At 43.9% G+C, this 23,486-nt stretch overlaps 1 protein-coding gene across 1 annotated transcript; it reads left to right on the top strand.

The window, feature by feature from the left end:
- Positions 1-1,474: 1,474 nt before the first annotated feature.
- LOC124687246 (U-box domain-containing protein 27-like) lies at positions 1,475-3,100 on the top strand. Its single transcript, XM_047221048.1, has one exon. The coding sequence runs from the start codon at positions 1,597-1,599 to the stop codon at positions 2,890-2,892; it is 1,296 nt and encodes a 431-aa protein (XP_047077004.1). The 5' UTR covers positions 1,475-1,596; the 3' UTR covers positions 2,893-3,100.
- Positions 3,101-23,486: the final 20,386 nt, after the last annotated feature.

The following is a 23,486-nucleotide window of genomic DNA, read 5'->3' as shown; positions in this document are numbered from 1 at the left end:
AACGGGGGCAAGTCCCTGCGGATGGCAAAAAAGGGTAAGATCTCTTGTGGGAAAAGTAACGCACCTCTGCAGAGTGTATCAAATTGTGGCTGTCACTCCTTGTTCCGGGAAGGGAACTGCGAACGCGGCAGAAAGGAACTCCACGAAGTTCTGGTCAACCTCGTGAAGACCGACGGGCATAGTTTTCATAATAAAAGCAACCTTTTGAAGAAATGTTTTCAAAACATGCATTGACCTGCGATATCCCGATCAATGGTCGTAGCTAGTGCATCAAACACCTTTTTATTCTTTTAGAACTTGCTCGAGTACCTCTCGTACTCACTTTCTTTCGACACCCTTGCTAGACTCGTGATCCGGAAGTGGATGCCATCAACGATGGAGCACCGTAAGGAAGCTACGAGCTGGTATACGAAGAACCCGATCTTACCGGCGGAGTGGAAGGTGTAGACTATGGGATAGTCTACGGACCAAACGACACGGAGGTGGAGGAGTAGTGACATACCCTAGCCTCATAGAGCCGAGCAACGTAGAACTTACCTAAATAAGTTGTTGAGCTCTCTTTTATATTGTTATGAGTTGTAATCGTACTTAAGTAGTATCTTAGGGTGTTCTCATAGGACTCGTGAGAGTACCAACTTGTTAAGACAATGTTTGTAATAAAGTATGGAGTGTTATGACCTGCAATGTTTCTGTTGTACCACTCTGAGGGATATGGCAAATTGTGAAGAAGTCCCTTCGCAAAGATCATATCAACGACTTGTATACTACAACATGCAGTGGTATGCTGGGTCACCGCACCTACCTATGAGCAAGAAGGAATAGCCCGGAAAGTCATTTTGGCAACTAGTTGTCCGTGCAACTCATATTCTCTCTCATCAATTGTTCATCTTTCGAGATCAACAAAATTATGAAATAATTTAGGTAAGTCATGCTATGTAATGTACATACACAAAAAATAGATAATAGAATATGGTCATTGTGACCTTTACAAAAAGGAAAAAAAAATATTATGTACATGTTATTTAACTCCGTCTAAGTATTCATTTAGTTTTTGTCTAGGTCACAATTGACATCCATAAAACCCAATACTTTTCAAAAGGTCAAAAAAAGAGAGGAGAGAGAATGTGTTGCATGCACAGCTAATTGCAGCTAATCCTCGAGTTCGTCGTTAACACAGAAGATAGTGGAACCAAGCCCATAAAAAGTCACATTGAAAAGGGAGATTAGAGAGCATTAGTGGAGTGTGCAGTTGACTATTGTCTGGAAAAAAAAAACGTCAACTTATTATAGATTAGCAAAAAAGGAGATAATTCCTGTACCACGCGGGTCGGCGCACGGTATAAAAAACACGGTTTACCAAAGCAGCAACCAGAAGGAACTCGCTCTGCGTCCATACGTCACCTCGCCTCGTCTTCTTTGACTCCAGCCAAATTTCCACATTCCCACGGCTTATATATACAGGTCTGCTCACAGCGTTTCCTTTTCAAGTCACTCCATTCCCCCGCCTCCACTTCTCAGCTCTTCCCCAACGGCCAACATCATTCTGGTTTGCAAACAACACCAGCCAAAGCACAAAGCAAGCTCACGCATCCACTAATGGGAAGGAAGGATATCGCTGCGGAGTACCAGGGCCTGGAGGTCAAAGTTCCCATCTTCTTCCGATGCCCCATCTCGCTGGACGTCATGCGGTCGCCGGTGAGCCTCTGCACCGGCGTCACCTACGACCGCGCCTCCATCCAGCGATGGATCGATTCCGGGAACAACACCTGCCCGGCCACCATGCTCCCACTCCCGTCCACCGACCTCGTCCCAAACCTCACGCTGCGCCGTCTCATTGCCCTCTGGGCGTCCACTGCTGCGACCTCCTCCTCCTCGTCCCCTGCGCCCTCCGCCGTCGGCCCCACGCCGGCCGCTGCCGCCGCCGAGCTCCTCCGACAGATCGCTGACCATAGCGAGGATCCCTGCCCCGCGCTGCACAAGCTCGCGGCTTTTCTCTCGGACGACGATGTCGACGAGTTCGACAAGAACGCGCTTGCGAGGGCAACCGGCGCCGCGGAGACCTTGGTTTCCGTGCTCCGACGAAGACGAGCGGATGCAAGCGCCGAGGCAGCCGTGCGGGTGCTCGCGGTGATCGCCGCGTCAGACTGCATCGAAGAGGAGAATAGGAAGCGGGTCGCCACCGCTCTTGCCGCGGACGCCGCGTCCTCGGTCGCGTCCCTGGCGCGCGTGCTGAGAAAAGGGAGCTCGCTGGAGGCACGGATGGACGCTGCGAGGCTTGTCGAGTCATTGCTCCGTAATGCGAGGCCAGACGTCAAGGCGACGGTGGCTGAGTCAGGGGAGATGGTTGGCGAGCTAATCCGGCTCATCGGCCCCGTCGACGAGAAGGGCGGTCTGGACAAGCAAGCCGTGGAGGTCGGCCTGTCCTGCCTCGCGACCATCGCCGGCACGCGGCGCGCGCGCTCCGAGATGGTTCGTCTAGGCGCGGTCCCGGCGGCCGTGCGCGTGCTGGCCACGGACGCCGGCTCCCCTTCCCAGGCCCTCCGCGTCCTGGAGGCCACCGTAGGCTGCGCCGAAGGGCGCGCCGCGATTTGCGAGATGGCGGATGCCGCGATCCCGGCGGTGCTGTCCAAGATGATGAAGGTTGGAATGGGCGGCGCGGAGGCCGGGGTGTCCGTGCTCTGGGCGGTCTGCCACAAGTACAGGGACAGACGCGCCGTGGACGCGGCGGCGGCGTCCAAGGGCGGGCTGACGAGGCTGCTGCTGCTGATGCAGAGCGGATGCTCGCCGGCGACGAGGCAGATGGCGTCGGAGCTTCTCAAGATGTTCAAGGTGAACGCCAAGAGCTGCCTTGCCGGCTACGACTCCAAGACCACCCACATCATGCCGTTCTGATGGAGAAACCTGCAAATGATGGATGGATCATGGATTCATGGAGCGGGAGGTTTTGCTTTCCTTTCGGCGAAAAAAAACTTCAATTGTTGATTCGTTCGATGGAATTGGGAGAGAAAAAGAACATGTACATTGTCAGAAATTTTTGATAGAACAAAAATGCTGACTAATTTGAGCTGATGATCCTACACGATTGTTGCTTTCTTGGCCACAGTACTCGCATTGCTTTCCCATGATACCAACATTGCCGGTAGGTATTGGCAAGGATGGCATGACCTGTGTACTGCATCAATCACGTCACATATCAATTGTTCGAAAGCAAGAAAAGATGAATGATGGTCAAACAAGAAAACCAATGCATCAGGGCCACGTCCTGCATATTCATTTTGATAAGATAACCAAGACTGTCCATCAATCAAGTTGGCACATGCTATAAGATGGAGATGGCATCATATCTCACTCGCAATGGCCCTTTGCAAAATCCAATCAAGGGCAACTCCTTTTCTCTGGTGTTGCCATGTCCATGCAAGAAAACAACACCATCCTCCTTCCTAGCCTAAACAGTAAACGTATTAAACATAGCACAACTTGGTACTCCATAAGAGGTACTTTTCCCATTACAAGTGCCTTTTGACTTATCAAGTCGTAGCCATGATTGATCTTAAGAAAAACAGGAGAAAGGAACCAGCTGCCGAGCACCTAACAAAAGGAAGGAGTAGAGAGGCAAAGCGCACAGATCAAACCGGTGTTGCGAGGCAGGTCGCCGACCACATGCAATGCAATCACGCGGCCAGTGCGCCTGCTTTCTGCTTTTACTTCTCAATCATTTTTCCTCCCTAATCAAACCATACATTTCACATCCAGCTAAGAGATTACAAATCTTGAGAACTGAGTACTAGCTCAGTGGCAAGGCTAGCAAGTGTGCAGCCAACCCACCCGGGTTCAAATCCCCATCTCGCAGTAATTTCACAGGGAGGGACGAACTTTAAACCGGGTTATTATCCTAGCGTCTATCCGCGGGAAGAGTCTCATCCTATCTAACAACGTATAGCCAAGGGAGGGATTATTCTCCCGTTGGTCAACGTTTTAGAGATTACAAATCTTAGTCAGCTCTAAATCTCAGCGACTTTAGTATTCAGTAGAAAGCTATGTGATTATTCGGTCAAAAGAAGGAAACTATCTAATGGGGTTATACGAGCCTTCTCACATAGTATTTGACGCGTTGGGTTTTTGTTTAGTGGAAAGATTGAGAATGAAGAAAGAGAATATAGTTCTCTTTTACCTGCCCTAGCAAATGCCAAACAATTTGGGCCTTTAAAATCATTTTGTATGCTCTCATTTCAACAGTTATAGGCTATTTTTACAGACCATGCAACCGCGGGAAATCGGTGTTCAGAAAATCCAAACCATAGTTTGCCAAGCATCAGTGGCACCTCCCCTCTCAAAGATCCGGTTGAATCGGCCAGCACATGTGTGGATAAAACCCACCCATCTGTTGAGAGATATTTTAATTTGTTGCCTAGTAGCTAGATGGGGTAGCAATTCACCAAAAAAAGTAGAAGGGGTAGTCCTAATGTTGTCAAATGCAATGAACATGCACAGACTTCAATCATATTTTCATTATGTTTACGTAGTGGTGCGGTTTGAGCCAATTGAAATGTTAGGTAGTACAGTGCATGATGCGATTGTATTAGCGTATGGAGATAATTAGATAAGACAAATGAAAATCCGGAGGATGTATAGCTAAAGAAAAGCTCTTCATCTGACCTACCGGATCAATATTTTTGGTGGCTAGGTTGAGTGTTTTGGTTTGAATTTCCCTCCGTGGCAATGGACTTTTCCGAGGAGACAGGTCGCACGGAGGCAGAAGAAGGGGAGACGTGGGGGAGGACATGCTCGATGCGTATTTTTCATGTGCTCGACGCAAATTTCACCAAGGGATATTCTCGGTGGGGTATTTGTCATGGAAAACACTCCGGAACAGCGTAAGCAACGATCGTTAGCTACCTCTCGTGCATCATCTTCCTCACCACTCGTTGTTGTCCCTATCGCCATGCTCCCGCATGGTTCCTCTAGGGCTAGCATCGTTTTCCACTTACACCACCATGATGACCCCATGCCTTTCCTCCACCGTCCCCTTCTCACTACCCTTCTCCATGGAAGCCCCCATAGCTCAAGCACACCATGGCAATGACCATTGTGGAGTTTGAAAGCAAAGTTTCAAATTGTGTTGAGCTAGAGGAGAGATGGACTAGTGGGAATGGGAGCAAGGTTGCAGGATCTAGTGCCGGTGGGGCTCCGATGAGTTAGATTCGGGGTCGCGATGCCGAATCTGTGAGATTTGGGCCACCATGGAGGATGCCATGAAGTTTTTGGGGGGTGGATTTTTTCGGTGTTGCGAAACGAGTTGCAATTTGTTGCAAGAGAATTTTTTGTGCACCAATGTTAAAATGCTGCAATGTTATTCCAAGTGTATACTAAAAAAGACTTTCTTCAATGTTGTAAACAAGTTTGTATAATGTTGGTTTCGCTCAACTTTATTGTTTCAGATGGCAACACGTTTTTTACGTTTTATTGCGAACAACTGGGGTTTGGTTGCATTCTTTTTTCCCATACATGAGCGGTGTTTGAAATCTGCAAACTTTTGTTGTAAGGGTATTTTACACTTATCCATTATTTTGGTAACAATGACACTGTAGCTAGAGTAATCGGACTAATACATGCATACAATATTATTCTCAGGTATTAGTCTATCAGGCATAATGTTGTATCAATGGAACAAGAAGGTGAAGGCAGACCCCCCAGTTCGATGAAAAAGGGCAACACCAGTTTTCCCTCTCGCCGGCGCCAGGTTCGGCGGCACTGGGTGCAGCACCGGCCAGTCCGGCGCAGACCGGTTGTGGCGCCGGTGCACACCGGGCGCACTCCAGGAACTCCACACCTCTCGCCCGGCTGTCGCCCGGTCACTCGTCCGGTTTCTGCCGGCTGGCCCGGCGCCTGGCTCGGCAACACCGGCCTCTGCGTCGGACCGCCCGGCGTATGCCGGCCCCTGCGCCAATGCACACCGGGGCACTTCCAGTAAGCTGGGAAGCTCGTCCGGTACAGGCCCAGTGCCAGGCACGACGGCTGCCGCTGGCCCGGTCTTTGGCCCGGTGGCACCGGGCGTGCCACCGGCCAGTCCGGTGCCTGGCCCGGCAGACCGGCCTCCTCGACTTATTGCTGAGCTAGACAAGTCTCCAACGGTTGGATTTCAAGTGAAGCTATATATACCCCTTCTCCTAGCTCAGAACATTTAGGCACTACACTACACTTTGTTCTTGACCTTTCTCTCTCATACTCCATTGTTGGAAACACCAAAAGCCTCAGATCTCCCTCCTCCTCCACCCAAACTCAAATCCCTCCAGGGAAAAGCTAGAGGAGGTCATGATCTATAGTTCCACCGAGCCAAATTTTGTTCCCCCTTGTATTCTTCGAGATACCTGCTCTCTAGGGTTTCAGAAGCATCCGGGTTGTGGATTTGCTCCTGATAAGATTGTGAAGGTTTGGAGGCTGCCTCAAAGTCTACCACAAGTTAAAGAGCTATTCCTTTGTGGGATAGGCTCGGAGAAGAAGGTGAGCCTTCGTGGCATTGGGAAATCCTTCGTGGGATCCCCACCTCTCCAAACGTGACGTACCTTCTTGCAAAGGAAGGGAACACGTGAATACATCTTCGTCTTCGCGTGCTTTCGGTTATTTCTAACCGAACTCTTTACTTGTGTTATATATGCTGTCAGAGTCTTCGTGCTTGAGATACTTGTATTATCATCTAGGTTGCCTCACCTAGTTTGCATTAGGCTCACATCTATATTCCGCAAAGCCTAATATTGTAAAGAAAGAATTAAAATTGTAGAAACCTATTCACCCCCTCTAGGTTTACCATCTCTGATCTTTCAATTAGTATCAGAGCCTGAACTCTTCTGAAGGGCCTCACGGCCTTAAGAGTGAGATGGATAAACTATTCGAGGGTTTGGATGAAGATTATAACCTTTCAGTTAAGGAGATGAAATCCAGATTCTTAGAATATGAAGCTGAGAAAAAGAGAAGGGATGATGATCTCCAGAGACAAATGGCACAAATGAGTGCCATGCTTAAGAGCCTAAGTGGTGGGACTTCAAGTGGGGCTGCTGTCCCTGGGGAGTCCTACAATCAGGTCAATCATGACTATCCTATAAACACTTCACACATGCCTCGTATAAACCATAATGGGAATGTTCCCCATTTTGATGGAACTCACTTTTCCTTTTGAAAATCTTCTATGGAGTCTCATATTCGCAGCTGTAGTGTGGAGATGTGGGAAATCATTGTTGATAGATACCGGAAGCCAAAAGATCCCATTAGGTTGACCTCCACCGAATTCTACAACCGTCAACTCAATGCCTTTGCATGTGAAAAAATTAGAAGTGGTATCAACCGCAAGCTCCTTGATCAAATCAATAACATTGACTCGGCTAAAGAGCTTTGGGATAGGATTGTAGTACTCCAAGAGGGAACCAATCATATCCAAAAGTCTCTTTATGAGTCAGCCAAGATTGAGGCGACCTTGTTCATGATCAAGGAAGGGGAGACCATAGCTGAGGCTTATGGAAGACTTGGAGCTCTTCGAGTAAAGGTCAAGGGCCTTGGATGTGAGAGGTACAATGATGGCTTTGAAATGAATGAAGAATTCATGAAGTCCAAGGTCATTGCCATGATTGCTGTCAAACAGAAGGACACCAATGATACGTCCAAAACGTATCTACTTTCCCGAACACTTTTGCTATTGTTTTGCCTCTAATTTGTGTATTTTGGATGCAACTAACACGGACTAACGCTGTTTTCAGCGAATCGCTCCGGTGTCTCATTTTTGTGCAGAAATCCAACTTTCAGGAAAATCCTCGGAATTTATGCAAAAGGTCTTATTTTCCCAGAAGAATTACGTAGCCAGAAGGGCAAGCCAGGTGGAGGCCCGGGGCCCCCACACACTAGGCTGGCGCGGCCCAGGAGGGGGGCGCGCCGCCCTACTGTGTGGCCGCCTCGGCTGGCCCCGACGCCCTCCTTTGGACTACTTAACGTCTTTGACCTAAAAACGCACGGGGGTTAGACGAAATCCCCAGAAGACATCCAGTACACCGCCACCGTCGCGAAACTCCGTCTCGGGACCAGAAACTCCGTTCTGGCACTCCGTCGGGACGAGGAATTGGAGGAGATCAACGCCATCATCACCACCGACGCCTCTCCATCGACCAGCCATGTTTCCCCCATCCATGTGTGAGTAATTCCCCCGCTGTAGGCTGAAGGGGACGGTAGGGATTGGATGAGATTGGTCATGTAATAGCATAAGATTGTTAGGGCATAGTGCCTAGTGTCCGTAATTGGTACTTTTATGATATTGTTGCAACTTGTTATGCTTAATGCTTGTCACTAGGGCCCGAGTGCCATGATCTCAGATCTGAACATGTTATCAATTCATGATGATATTCATTGCTTTATGATCTTACCTGCAAGTTGTATATACGTATTGCTGTCCGGAACCCGAGGCCCCAAAGTGACAGAAATTGGGACAACCGAAGGGGAAGGCGGTGATATGAGGATCACATGTGTTCACGGAGTGTTAATGCTTTGCTCCAGTGCTCTATTAAAAGGAGTACCTTAATTTCCAGTAGATTCCCTAGAGGCCCGGCTGCCACCGGCTGGTAGGACAAAAGATGTTGTGCAAGTTTCTCATTGCGAGCACGTACGACTAAATATGGAACACATGCCTATTGGTTGATTAGTACTTGGATACCGTTTTATTATTATCTGCAAATGCCCTGCCTTGATTGTTACATGAGTTTCTCTCATCCATGCAACGCCCGTTCATCCATCCCTGTGCCTACAATATTTTAATCCTGCTGTTTACTATAATCACTACTGCTGTCTTTGTTACTCTGCCGCTGATATTTCACCACCGTTATCGCTATAAAACCGTTACTATCGATAAACTCTTGCGAGCAAGTCTCGTTTCCAGTGCAGCTGAATTGACAACTCCGCTGTTAAGGCTTACAAGTATTCTTTGTCTCCCCTTGTGTCGAATCAATAAATTGGGTTTTACTTCCCGCGAAGACTGTTGCGATCCCCTATACTTGTGGGTCATCAAGACTATTTTCGGGTGCCGTTGCTGGGGAGCATAGCTTTATTTGCAAGTTCACTTGGATTGATATTGTTCGCTGCAAATTCTCCATCATGGGTAAACCTCGCGATACTAAAGTCGCCATATTACCATCCACTACAAGACAAGGTACAACTCTGAGTACCTCTGCTGCTCTTGATTCACCATCTATGATAGATAAACTTGTTTCACCACCACATGCTTCACATGCTGGTACTTCTGCTAGATCTGAAAATTCTTCTCATAATTTTGATGATGCTTCTGCTGTGCTTGATAATGATGGTTCATTAGGATCTTTTCTAGATGCTACAATTGCTAGGTCTAGACAAATTGAAAATACCGAAACTCCTAATGAAGATGCTGCTACACCTGTTAATTCACCCGAGTCTCGTTGAATACTCTAGTGATGATCTTGATGAAGATTATGTAGAACTTGATGATGATTTCGTTGATAAATGCAATGCTACTACTGATGCAAGAAAAATTAAAAAGTTGCTTGCACAACATACTGTTAGATATAAACTGTCTCCTGATCCTAAATTTTCCACATCTCCTATAAACATGAAGGATAAGGATTATGATTTTTCTCTTGATTTGTCTCATATATCTATTGTTGAGAAAACACCTTTTTGTGGTACTGAAAAAGAAAATGCTGTAGAACACATGATTGAGCTATCTACTCTGAGTAGCTTGTTTTCTGATGATGTTAAGAAGCATACTTATTTCGTTGCTAAAATTTTCCCTTTCTCATTAAAGGACGATGCTAAAACTTGGTATAATAGTTTGCCACCTGATTCTATTAATAGTCCAAAAGAATTGCTTGATGTTTTCTTCCGGAAATACTTTCCTGCTAGTGCTCAACATATTGCTTTGCAGAGAATTTATAATTTTGATCAAGCAGATGGAGAGAAATTGCCTGAGGCTTGGGCTAGATTTTGCTCTCTTATTAGAGCTCGGCCTGAACATGATTTGGAAAAGCATGATTTACTTGATATATTTTATAGTGGACTAACCATTGAGTCTAGGGCATACCTGGATAGTTGTGCTGGTTGTGTTTTCAGGAAAACAACTCCAGACGACGCTGAAGAATTATTGGCGAGAATAGGACGAAATCATGATGATTGGTCTACACCTGAACCAACCCCGACACCAATATTGAAGAAGAGGGGTATGATTAAATTAAATGATGAAGATATGAGGGAAGCCAAGAAATCTCTTAAAAAGAAAGGTATTAAATCCGAAGATGTGAAGAATTTACCTCCCATAGAAGATTTATGTAAGATCACTCCCCCTTCATCCATGATTGAGGTACACTCTCTTGAACGCTTTACTAGAGAAGATATTCCGTACTCAAAACCTCCTGCTCAATGCTTAGATGAGTTTGATAATTATATAGTTAAGCAAAATAATTTCAATATGAGAGTAGAGAATCATTTAATGGAAAATTCTCGAGCTATTAGTGAATTGCATGGTATTGTGGAGAGAACCTCCAATGATGTTAAGATGCTTTGTAAACATTTTCATATGGTTCAAACTCAAATTGATCAACTCACTAAAGTGCAAAATGACTTGTTAAAAAATAATTCTAAAGAAAAACATGCTTATGAGGTAACAACTAGAGGCGGTGTTTCTACCCAGGATCCTCTATATCCTGAAGGGCATCCCAAAATAATTGAACAAGATTCTCAACGAACTGAAACTAGTGCTCCATCTAAGAAAAAGAAAAAGAAAAATAAAACTGTTGTAGAATCCTCTCGAGCCCGTTAATGATCCTAATAGTATTTCTATTTCTGATGCTGAAACTGAAAGTGGTAATGAACATGATAAAGATAATGATAAGAATGATGCTTCTGATAAAGAAGAGGTAGAAGAAGAACCTGAAAAGCATGCTAAAAATAAAAAGTATACTAAAGAAGATTTTATTACTAAGAAACATGGTAATGAAAAAGAACCTTGGGTTCAAAAGCAAATGCCTTTTCCTGCTAAGAAACTAAAATCAAAGGAAGAATAACACTATAATAAATTTTGTGATTGGATGAAACCTTTATTCCTGCAAATCCCTTTGACTGATGCTATTAAATTGCCTCCTTATTCAAAGTATATGAAATATATTGTCTCTAACAAAAGGAAAATTCCTAATGAGGAGATTTCCACTATGCTAGCTAATTACTCTTTCAATGGTAAGGTTCCAAAGAAGCTTGGCGACCCGTGTATACCGACTATTCCCTGTTCTATTAAGAATAATTATGTTAGAACTGCTCTATGTGATTTGGGAGCAGGTGTTAGTGTTATGCCTTTTTCTCTTTACAAGAGACTTTATTTAGATAAGTTGATACCAACTGATATATCTTTGCAAATGGCTGATAAATCTACTACTATTCCTGTTGGTATATGTGAGGATGTTCATGTTCAAGTTACTAATAATTGCTTAATATTAACTGATTTTGTTGTGTTGGAAATGCCTGAAGATGATAATATGTCTATTATTCTTGGGAGACCTTTTCTTAACACCGCAGGGGCTGTTATTGATTGCAATAAAGGAAAAGTTACTTTCAATGTTGATGACAAGGAGCATACCGTTTATTTTCCCAAGAGGATTGAGAAAGCATGTGGAGTTAATACAATTTCTAATGTGAGAACTATCAAAGTGGGAACTATTGATTGTCCTATATATGAGCCTAAAGAAGAATATCAAACTCTTGTGATTGGATCCATATCAATACAATTCAAGGTAACAAGATTGATTTGAGGTTTATTTCTTCTTATGCTATGTAAAATTTATTTGGTGGCAAGACTTGATCAACCTTGTTAACAAATTCATTTTATATGCATAGAGGAACTAAAGAACATCTCTTTCTTCCTCCACTTGTTTTACTTGCTGTAGCACTTTTGTTTTGCAAGGTTCTTTAGTTAATTAGAGATTTCAAAATCTTTTTCTGCCCAGTAATAATAAATTTGACACCCAGAAATGTGCATTTTTCAAAGTTCTCAAAAATTCACAAAAATTATACTGTTGGTCTTAATTTTCGAAGAGGCACCTGGGGGCACCTGGGAATGACCAGTGGGGCACCCCAGGGTGGCACCCCACAGGCCGGCGCGGCCTGGAAGGGGGGCGCGCCACCCTGGTATGTGGGCCCCTCCTTGCCCCACTACTTCATCTCTTTCTCCCATCTCACTCTCTCTCCCGAAAAATCTCGCACCAGCTTTCTCTCACTCGCGTTTCTGCTCAAGAGCTCAAGATTTCTCGATCTCTTTGCTCAGCCCAGATTTCTGTCTGAAATTTGGCACATTTGCTCTCCGAAAATGGAGTGGAATAAGCACCAACTCAACCAACAAGAATTGGAGGTGCAACAGGTTATGAGAGTTCACCGCGAAGAAGGAGTATACCCCTCTTACTACCCGTGCGTTGATTTTATGAGAAGTGCAGGAATCTTGCAAGATGTTCAAAGTCGGATTTCCAAGGCAGGTTTGGGAAATTTTGCTGTTGGTGAACCATACCAGTATGCAAAACTGACCATGTCTGTGGTTCACGATTTTGAATTCAATTGGTCTCAATCTAACCCCATGGTTCGATACAAAATTTATAATAAAACTGTCAACTTGCCATTCGATGACTTTTGTGCAGCAATTAGAGCGCCACAATGGGGATCATGCGAGAAGATAAGAGGACTGCCGCAGGAGCTCTTGAATCTCTACAAGATGATTTGTCATGGAAGAAGCTTCTCAGAGGATGGTGGTAAAATCAGTAGTATTCAACTCCCAGCTATTCGTTACTTTGCTTATTTCATCACCAAGTGCGTTCTTGCTAGAAAGAATGCAAGTAAGTTATCTATCCAGGATTTAGCTTTTCTAGCTACTGCATTACAAGGTGATAGGACTTACAACTTGGGTGCTTTGATAGCCTATAGACTTGCTACTAACCGTGAGAAGGGAGGAATTTGTGGAGGTCTCATCGCCTCTCGTTTATTAGCTTTGCATGGTGTAGAACCTCACCATCTTGATATTCAGCTTTCCATAGAGAAACTTGACATAGTCTCCATGATTAAGCATGAATTTGTTTCTGATTTGTCTAATTTGAGTAACCTGTCATACAAGATAACATTTTACAAGAAAATTTGGAGAACAACTAAGAAAACTGAAAAACTAGTAGGATTGCCTGCACCTGTTCTATTTAACCTTGATGCCAGGAAGGATTGGTCAGTCACGGAAGGTGAACTGAATGCATACATAGAGGGAGATCGCCATCATGCAAGAGACGGCACGGAGGAGGCCGAGGAACGCCTCGAGTCGTCATCTGATGCAGCAAGTTCTTCGCATCAACAAGTTGGGCATGAGGAGCCTTCACACTTTTCTTCTGCACCGGGACCTTATTATGACTACGCCATGTATGATCCACCGGCGTGGAACCCTGACCCTCGCTGGGGTTGATCTCCACTTAGGCCAAAAGCCTAAGCTTGGGGGGAGGCATACCGGCATCACTCATTCTTTGCATATTATGGTTGCTGGATACTTGTACATACTTGTTTAGTTTCTTAGAGTGGTTTTCTAATAAGAGGGAGATGATATTTGGGGAAGTGCTGATTGAAAACAGATTCTGGGCTGTTACTAAAAAATTCCTGTGCGCAGCCAGAACGTCATTTTGAGCTGCCAATTTTTCTGCATGTTCCCCAGGTTGTTATCTAACTTTCATTAGTTGAACACTTTTTGAGCTGAGCAGCGGAAGAATTTCTTAAAAATTGATTACTGTATTCGTGTCAAATTTTGGCAGATTTCTGCCATCTTGCTTTTCTGTGTTTCTTTTAGTTTTCATTTTCTTGTTTTTGCTTTGTTTCTCTCCTAAAACACAAAAAGACCAAAAATATTTCTGTTGTTTCTCTTTACCATTTGTTTATTTTGGTTTCTTGCTTTTATTTTGCTTTGTTTGCTATCGTTAGTTTGCTATGAGAAAATCCAAAAAGATTTTGCTTTGTTTGCTTGTTTCCTTTTGTTCTTGTTTCCAATTCGAAAACACCAAAAATATTTGCTGTTCTTCTTTGGTTTTGTAAAGTTCATTATGAGTTCAATGGTCTTCAGTGGCTGGCGCGTGGTTTTCATTTCATATTATTCAAGCTACACAAGTGAAAAGGCAATAATGACGATCTACGACAATCCGATTGTGGTGAGAGGCTGGTATGAACTCTATTTGTTTTCATTTTTGTATATATACTCATCCATGTGAGCATGCTTAGTTGGTTCATATGAGGTATATGTTATTTAAGAAAGTCTAGTAGTTCATGATCTCTCATGATTAGCTCCAATTTATTAATATGAGTAGCATGTCATAAATATTTGCTCGCATTGTTTTATTCATAGATAGATATGACATTGTGGTATCCTCCTCTGAATAATTCACTTGAATCAACTTGGCACATGCTCATGCATGCATATGACTGAACAAATGTCAATTAAGCCTCGATGATTTACTTTACCTCAGAGTTCTTGTATCACTTTTATGCCTCCGTTAATTTATTTTGTCGCAAGCATGATTATGACGGTTATTGCTCTCTTGATTGTCGCTTCCCGCCTATTGCTAGCCTTCACTTGTACTGAGCGGGAACACTGCTCGTGCTTCCAAACCCCTGAAAACCAAGTTATTCCAACGTGTCCACCATAAATACCTATGCATGGAATTTCAAACCATTCCAAGTAAATTCTCATGTGCTACCTTTAAACCTTCAAAATGCTTCTTAATTTGTGTCAATGTTTTATAGCTCATGAGGAAATATGTGGTGTTTATATTTCAATCTTGTCATTTACTCCTGACAGACTTTCATAATGGACTAGTGGCACATCCGCTTATCCAATAATTTTGCAAAAAGAGCTGGCAACGGGGTTCCCAGCCCCAATTAATCAACTTTCATTAATAATTCTCTTCACATGTTTTGCCATGATTTATCAGTAAGCAACTTAAATTGCAAACAGACACTCCTCCATGGTATGTGATTGATGGAAGGCACCCGAGGATTCGGTTAGCCATGGCTTGTGTAAGCAAAGGTTGGGGGAGTGTCATCCATAATAAAACTAAAGTACGTGTGTAAACAAAAGAGAAGAGGGATGATTTACCTTGCTGGTAGAGATGACGTCCTTCATGGGAGCCGCTCTTGAAAGTCTGGTTGACGAGGTAGTTGGAGTACCCACTATCATTCGTTGACAACAACAAACACCTCTCAAAATAATTTTATTCTTGTTTTACAAATGAAAAGCTCTAGCACATGTTAATCCCTGCTTCCCTCTGCGAAGGGTCAATCTTTTACTTTTACATTGAGTCTCCATCCTTTCTTTGAGCACTTTCTTGAGAGCACAACTGTCATTCTTAGTATAATAAGCTTATCCCAAAATGTGATTAATTGTGGTATAACTTTGATGCTTTTATCTTTGATAATCTCTACTTCCAGTCTTCCCATGAACTTCAAAGGTGCCCAAGCATTTATGTTTTGTTGTACAAATACGGGCAAGCGAGATACCACTTTATCATATCCTTCTATGAACATTGCAATCCTGCTGATAGACATGATTCATGATGCTCATTATTAATTTGTTGGTACCTTTTCCATGATTGACATAGCTATTAGATGATTTTATTTGCATGTATCTTATTATGAATTGCTTAAGTACTTGCCATATCATGAGAATATTTACATCATATGAACAAATGTGTTCGTGAAAGTTCTTTTATCGCACTCAGTTGTTAACTGAATTGCTTGAGGACAAGCAATAAGCTAAGCTTGGGGGAGTTGATACGTCCAAAACGTATCTACTTGATGAGGACATCCCTACTACACCACTACCTCCGTCATTGATAAATGAAGATGAACCTGCTGTGAAGCTCAAGTCCAATGAAGTTCGGATTGGACCAATTACAAGGGCTCGTGCGAAGCTACTTAAACAACAGGTGAACTTGTTTCTAAACGGTACTTTGATTGATGAGAACTTTATACCGCCTAAGTCCTATTACTTATGTATCATCAGGTATCAAGAGGAGACGAGCGTCGCACGAGGAGTAGAGGAGCAGCTGGACATGAAGACGGACGTCAAGATGGACGTGAAGCTGGACATGGAGCTGGACATGAAGATATATCATGGTCGCGCGAGGGAGGAGCGGGAGGCATGCGCGAGAGGAGAAGATGACGTCTAGGCCGGTCCAGCGCCCGGTTAGACCGGCCTCCAGACCGGCCAGCCCGGTCCCTGGCCCGGTTGACCGGCCGCCAACCGGATGGGATTTATCGTACCGGGCAAAAACCGGAAAGTTGCGAAGTTTCCGGTTGCCGACCGGTTGACCGGACGCTCGACCGGCCGACCCGGTCCCTGGCCCGGTTGACCGGATTCCAGACCGGATTCGTCCGAGTATGTCTCGACCAGATCTATTCTGGGTCGGTTATTCTTGTATCTTTTCGACCAGAAGTCGTCCCGGACGCCTATGTAAGTGCCCAGGACGCCCCCCTAGCTGCTTTAGACCACGTTTAAGATAAACCCTAGTTCTTAGTTGTTTGCTCTAGCAAAACTATTGAATCCATACACCATATTGCTTGATATTGTGTAGATCCTGAAAAAGTCCTGTGTGATCTGTTGTTCCATTGGGAATTAGACGGTTGCAACTTACCGCTTCGTGGTCGGCGGCTACGTGCGCAAGTGTGTGGAGTTGCGAATATCTTGCAGGGTTGAGAGCTGTTGCATTGGCGACAGGGACCAATCGAGAGATCTCGTTGCTTCATACAAGTTATCCTTCACTTCATCGTCGTGTTTCTCCGCTGCCACCACCCCGTGATCATCATCACCACCGTTGCTTACTGAGAAGATCGGGCCACCCCTTATCATCTTGGTACCATATTTCCAATTTTCCTCGGTAAGCCATCCACAATCCACCCCATAGTTGAGTTGTGAGTGTTTCCTATCCAGAAAAAGCCATAAAAAGTTAGGGTTAGGGTTTGCCATAGCATTAGATTGCACTAATTTCAAGTTTTAGTTGCTTTTCGTAGTTGTTTTTGCGTATCTTTTCTTTCCATCTAGTATTGTTAGGGTTTGTGTTTTCTCTATCATCTAGTTTATCATATTGTGTCAGTTTTTGTTACTCCGAGTCCACATAGCATACAGTGTGCGTGTTCCCAACCATAGACACAGCCTTTCGATATAAAGTGACTAGGAACTTCCCCAGAAGAGACTAGTTTTACCGCTCGACAGGCTGCTCGTTAGGTTATCGGTGCTTTGCATATTTCTGTTGGCCGTGTTATCAAGGAGTTGTGTCATATATCAAAAAAAAAAAGAGAAAATTGAAAAGAAGCAAAAAAAAAAATCTACATAGCTGCGTGTGTTCTACAAAAAGAAAAATCCAAAAAAAGAAAAGTGAAGTGCTAGTTGAATCAAGTGAAGGCCTAAGTTTACTTTACTGCACCCGTAGTTGAGCAATCTTGTGCCTGTCTCGTTGAGCTTTGCTAGCGTCTCTCTAGTGCATTGCAACCTTTCCTACATATAGTTGCATTGCCCCATTATATCGCCTTGTGTGAGTATCATTGGTTGTCTACGGTCAGCGCTAGAGCTTGTTATTGGTGCAAATAGGTAGCCTACCTACAGCCCCACATATACCCTGCTTTGTCGTGTGATTTGTTCTTATACCCTTGATATTCGCTTCGCTACATCCGTGCACTAGTTGTTACTACAAGTGGTCAGCAACACTAATTTCCTTTGGAACGGTAAGATTTCCTTTTCTTATCAGTTTTGAGTGAGTTGTGAGAGTACCACCATATATTTTTGATTTAGTGCACTAATCTACTAACGATGTCTGCTAGTGATCATAAACTTGTTAACCAGGAAAACAAGAGTGCGGCCGATATCATCACATGGAGGGAGTATGAGGCTCTTCGTAATGAGATGCGACGTGAATTCCGCGCTCAGGACGATGTGCTTAATGGGAAGGTTGAAGAGATCTCCCAAAAGCTGGATGCTACTCATGTGACCGTCACTACAATGCAAGATCAAATGACGGATGTACAACGCAGTCTTGCTGATTTGCGTTTGGCTGTTGAGAATTTGACCGCGCAATAACAACAAGAAGATGACGAAGATCCTGAGCTTCAAGATGACGCACACAATGCTCGTGATGTGCCACGTGGTCATCGTCCTCGTGGTTGGGTTCCACTTGGCCGCAATGGTCGTGGACAAGATGAGGAAGATGGTTTGGGTAAGCCCAAGTTTTCTATACCCAAGTTTGAAGGAGGAGCTGATGTTGAAGAATACCTCACTTGGGAGCTCAAGATTGAGAAGTTGTGGAGCTTACATCCACATTATACTGAAGACCGGAAGATCAAGCTTGCTTCTTCCGAGTTTGATGGCTACGCTTTGTGTTGGTGGGATGCTTTTGTTCGTCATCGAGACGAGGATGGTGAGCAGCCTATACGCACATGGCGTGCCATGAAGGAGGCAATGACTTCGTGCTTTGTGCCTACAAATTACTTGCGGAATATATATGATAAGCTGACTCTATTGAGACAAGGTGTGAAGACTGTGGATGAATACTACATGGAGATGGAGATGCTTATGCAGCGTGGCCGTGTCCGTGAGTCTCTTGAGATGACAATGCAACGTTTTCTTAACGGTTTGAAGTATGATATCAAAGGCATTGTTCGTCACTACAGCTACACCAATATGAATCAGTTGTTACATCATGCAAGAGAAGCTGAATCACAGTTGGCTGACGAAGCAAAGATCAAAGGTCGAGCTACAGGAGCTGGGCGTTTCACACCCCGTGCGGCACCATCTTCGGCGCCGGCGCCTTCGACGCGCTCCGCACCTTACTCTACTCCGCCCAGTAAGCCGGTCTCCAATGTGTCTAACACAAAGAAGTCCGAATCTGCCGCAAGTACGAGTGGCTCTAATGTGTCTACTGCACGTAACCGTGATATGGTTTGTCATACATGTGGTGGCAAGGGTCACTTCAAGAGAGATTGTCCTAACCGCAAAGTTATGATTATCAATGAGGACAATGAATACGAGACTGGAGATGATGTTGATCCTAATGGTCCAGAAGATAATGACTATGACACTGATGGTGAAGATGCATATCCCTCTGATGCTCGCACCATTGTTGTGTCGCAGCGTGCTCTTAATGTGTTGCCTAGTGCATCTACTCAGCGCTGCAATTTGTTCCAAACAAAGGCTTTAGTTGGTCCCGACAAGGCTTGCAAGGTCATTATTGATGGCGGGAGTTACCGCAATTTAGCAAGCAAGGAGTTATGCACCAAGCTGAAGTTGAAGTATCTACCGCACCCGCATCCATACTATATTCAGTGGTTGAGCGACAATGGTGAGATGAAAGTAAACCACATGGTGCGTGTTGAGTTTGCTATTGGACCGTATAAGGATTGCATTGACTTTGATGCCGTTCCTATGACGGTGTGTCACCTACTATTGGGGCGGCCTTGGCTCTATGACAGTTCTGTGCAACACAATGGCCGTGCTAATACATATCACTTGGAGTTCAAGGGCAAGAAAATTAATTTACAGTCTATGACACCACAACAAATTGTCAATGAGTCTCTTCCTAAAGTTGAAGTCAACTTGGAGGATGCTTCATTAGATAGGCGAGAGAATTGTAATGTTGTGAGTGATATAACGAAAAGTGAGAGAGTGAATTCCTTAGTCTCATTAGCCACCAAAGAAGACATGAGAGAATTTAGTGAGGATCCTACTCCATGCCTCTTGTGCTCTTGTACAGGGGTACGGTTTTGGTTTCTAACGACATGACCCCTCTTCCTCTTGGTGTTTCTAATGTTTTGCGGGAATTTGGCGATGTGTTTCCGGATGAGGTACCCGCAGGACTTCCACCATTGCGAGGTATTGAGCATCAAATTGACTTGATTCCTGGAGCTTCGCTACCCAATCGGGCACCATATAGAACGAACCCCGAAGAGACGAAGGAGATACAGAAGCAAGTACGAGCACTACTCGACAAAGGGTATATCCGCATAAGCCTTAGTCCTTGTGCTGTTCCTGTTATTCTTGTTCCTAAGAAAGATGGTACATGGCGTATGTGCGTAGATTGTAGAGCGATAAATAACATTACTATTCGATATCGTCACCCTATTCCCCGTTTAGAGGATATGCTAGATGAATTGAGTGGTGCTGTTGTTTTCACTAAAATTGATTTGCGTAGTGGTCATCATCAAATGAGGATGAAAGAAGGGGATGAGTGGAAAACCGCTTTTAAAACAATATTTGGTTTATATGAGTGGTTAATAATGCCTTTTGGTTTGACTAATGCACCTAGCACTTTCATGAGACTGATGAACCATGTTTTGCGTGATTTTATTGGCAAGTTTGTGGTTGTGTATTTTGATGACATATTAATCTACAGCCGCAATGCATCTGATGATATTATACATATTCGACATGTTTTGCAAGTGTTACGTGATAGTAAACTCTATGGTAATCTTGAGAAGTGCACATTTTGTAAAGGTAAGGTCATTTTTCTGGGTTATGTTGTCTCTAAGCATGGAGTAGAAGTAGATGTGTCTAAAATTGAAGCTATTCAAAATTGGCCTACTCCCATGAATGTGAGTCAAGTAAGAAGTTTTCATGGTCTAGCTGGGTTTTATCGCTGTTTTGTGCCCAATTTTTCTACTATTGCTGCAGCTTTGAATGAATTGACTAAAAAGGGTGTTGCATTTGAGTGGGGCGTTGCCCAAGATCATGCTTTTGATGAACTGAAACGATTGTTAACTTCTGCACCGTTGCTTGCACTTCCTGATTTCAATAAGCAATTTGAGATTGAATGTGATGCTAGTGGTATTGGAATTGGTGGTGTGTTGATGCAAGAGGGTCGCCCAATTGCATATTTTTCTCAGAAACTTTCTGGTGCTAAGTTGAACTATCCAATATATGATAAAGAATTGTATGCTTTAATTAGAGTTCTTGAGGTTCGGCAACATTATTTGTGGCCAAAAGAATTTATCATACATTCTGATCATGAAGCTTTGAAATATCTGAAAGCCCAATCTACTTTGCATAGGCATCTTGCTAAGTGGGTTGAGTTTATTGAGTCTTTTCCATACACTATTAAGCATAAGAAGGGAAAAGATAATATTGTTGCTGATGCTCTATCTAGGAAGACTATGCTATTAACCCATCTTGATGTTAAAATTCCTGGATTAGAGGTGTTATGTGATTTATATGCGACTGATCATGATTTTGCTGAACCGTGCCGCTTGTGTGTTATGGGTAAAGCATGAGAAAAGTATCACATACACGATGGGTTCTTGTTTAGAGCTAACAAACTATGTGTTCCAGAATCGTCTGTGCGTTTGCTCTTATTGCAGGAATCACATGCTGGAGGTTTGATGGGTCACTTTGGGCGTGAGAAGACGATACTCATGCTCGCCGATCATTTTTATTGGCCAAAGATGAGGCAGGATGTGGACAGGTATGTGAAGAGGTGTGATGACCCACAAGTATAGGGGATCGCAATAGTCTTCGAGGGAAGTAAAACCCAAATTTATTGATTCGACACAAGGGGAGGTAAAGAATACTTATAAGCCTTAACAACTGAGTCGTCAATTCAGCTGCACCTGGAAAAACACTAGTAACAGGGGTGATGTGAAAGCAGCAGTGATATGAGAGCAATAGTAACAGTAACGCAGCAGCAGTAATAGTAGTATGAGAGCAATGGCACCAGAAAATAGTTGATACTACTTCCAATGTCATGTAGAACGAGTAAATGATGATGAGAGATGGACCGGGGTCCCAACTATCTACACTAGTGGTAACTCTCCAATAACAAGTGTTGGGTGAACAAATTACAGTTGGGCAATTGATAGGATTGAAATAGCATTAAGACATAACATCAAGATCATTAATGATGTAGGCATGTTTTCCATATATAGTCATACGTGCTCGCAATGAGAAACTTGTACAACATCTTTTGTCCTACCAGCCGGTGGCAGCCGGGCCTCTAGGGAATCTACTGGAAATTAAGGCACTCCTTTTAATAGAGCACCGGAGCAAAGCATTAACACTCCGTGAAAACATGTGATCCTAATATCTAAGCCTTCCCTCCAGCTTGTCCCAATTTCGTCACTTTGGGGCCTTTGGTTCCGGACATAGACATGTGCATACAACTTGTAGATACAATCTAAGCAATAAGTATAGAGCTTAAATCTAAGATCATGCCACTCGGGCCCTAGTGACAAGCATTAAGCATAACAAGATTGCAGCAACAATAACTTCACAAACTTTATAGATAGACAATCATAATGTAACAATCCATCGGATCCCGACAAACACAACACCGATTACATCAGATGAATCTCAATCATGTAAGGCAGCTCATGAGATCATTGTATTGAAGTACATGGGGGAGAGAATACCAACTAGCTACAGCCTAGAACCCGTAGTCCATGGGGGAACTACTCACGGAGCATGATGGAGGCGGTGGCGTTGATGGAGATGGCTTCCGGGGCACTTCCCCGTCCCGGCAGGGTGCCGGAACAGAGACTTCTGTCCCCCGAATTGGAGTTTCGCGATGGTGGCGGCGCCCCTGGAGTCTTTCTGGAGTTTCGTCAATTCGTCTCGAAGATTTAGGTCACCAGGGTTTAAATAGGCGAAGAGTCGGAGTCGGAGGGGCCACGGGCTCCCCTCACAGTAGGGCGGCGCCCCCCTTGGGCCGCGCCGACCACACGTGTGGGGCCCCCAGGGCTCCCCTCTGGTCCTCCTTTGACTTTCTGGAAGGTTCCGGGAAAAATAAGATGTTGGGTCTTCGTTTCGTCGAATTCCGAGAATATTGCCCGAACAGCCTTTCTGGAACCAAAAACAACAGAAAACAGCAACTGGCCATTCGGCATCTCGTTAATAGGTTAATTCCGGAAAATGCATAAAAACATTATAAAGTGCAAGCAAAACATGTAAGTATTGTCATAAAACAGGCATGGAACATCAGAAATTATAGGTACGTTGGAGACGTATCAGCATCCCCAAGCTTAGTTCATGCTCGCCCTCGAGTAGGTAAACGATAAAAAGAGTAATTTCTGTAGTGACATGCTACTTACATAATCTTGATCATACTATTATAAAGCATATGAGATGAATGAAGTGACTCAAGGCAATGATCTATAGTTGCTAACAAATAGATAACATATAGCAAAACTTTTCATGAATAGTACTTTCAAGACAAGCATCAAAAGTCTCGCATAAGAGTTAACTCATAAAGCAATAAATTCAAAGTAAAGGCATTGAAGCAACACAGAGGAAGATTTAAGTTTCAGCAGTTGCTTTCAACTTTCAACATGTATATCTCGTGGATAATGGTCAACACAAAGTAATATGATGAATGCAAATAAGTAAGTATGTAAGAATCAATGCACAGTTGACACAAGTGTTTGCTTCTAAGATGGAAGGAAGTAGGTAA

This window comes from Lolium rigidum, chromosome 2, assembly GCF_022539505.1.
Source record: "Lolium rigidum isolate FL_2022 chromosome 2, APGP_CSIRO_Lrig_0.1, whole genome shotgun sequence".
Taxonomy (NCBI): Eukaryota; Viridiplantae; Streptophyta; class Magnoliopsida; order Poales; family Poaceae; genus Lolium; species Lolium rigidum.
The sequence above is the reverse complement of the archived record's forward strand: the minus strand, read 5'-3'. Positions and strand labels throughout refer to the sequence as shown.

Coding starts and splice junctions, on each gene's coding strand:
- LOC124687246 (XM_047221048.1), top strand. CDS start 1,597: ATGGGAAGGAAGGATATCGCTGCGGAGTACCAGGGCCTGGAGGTCAAA.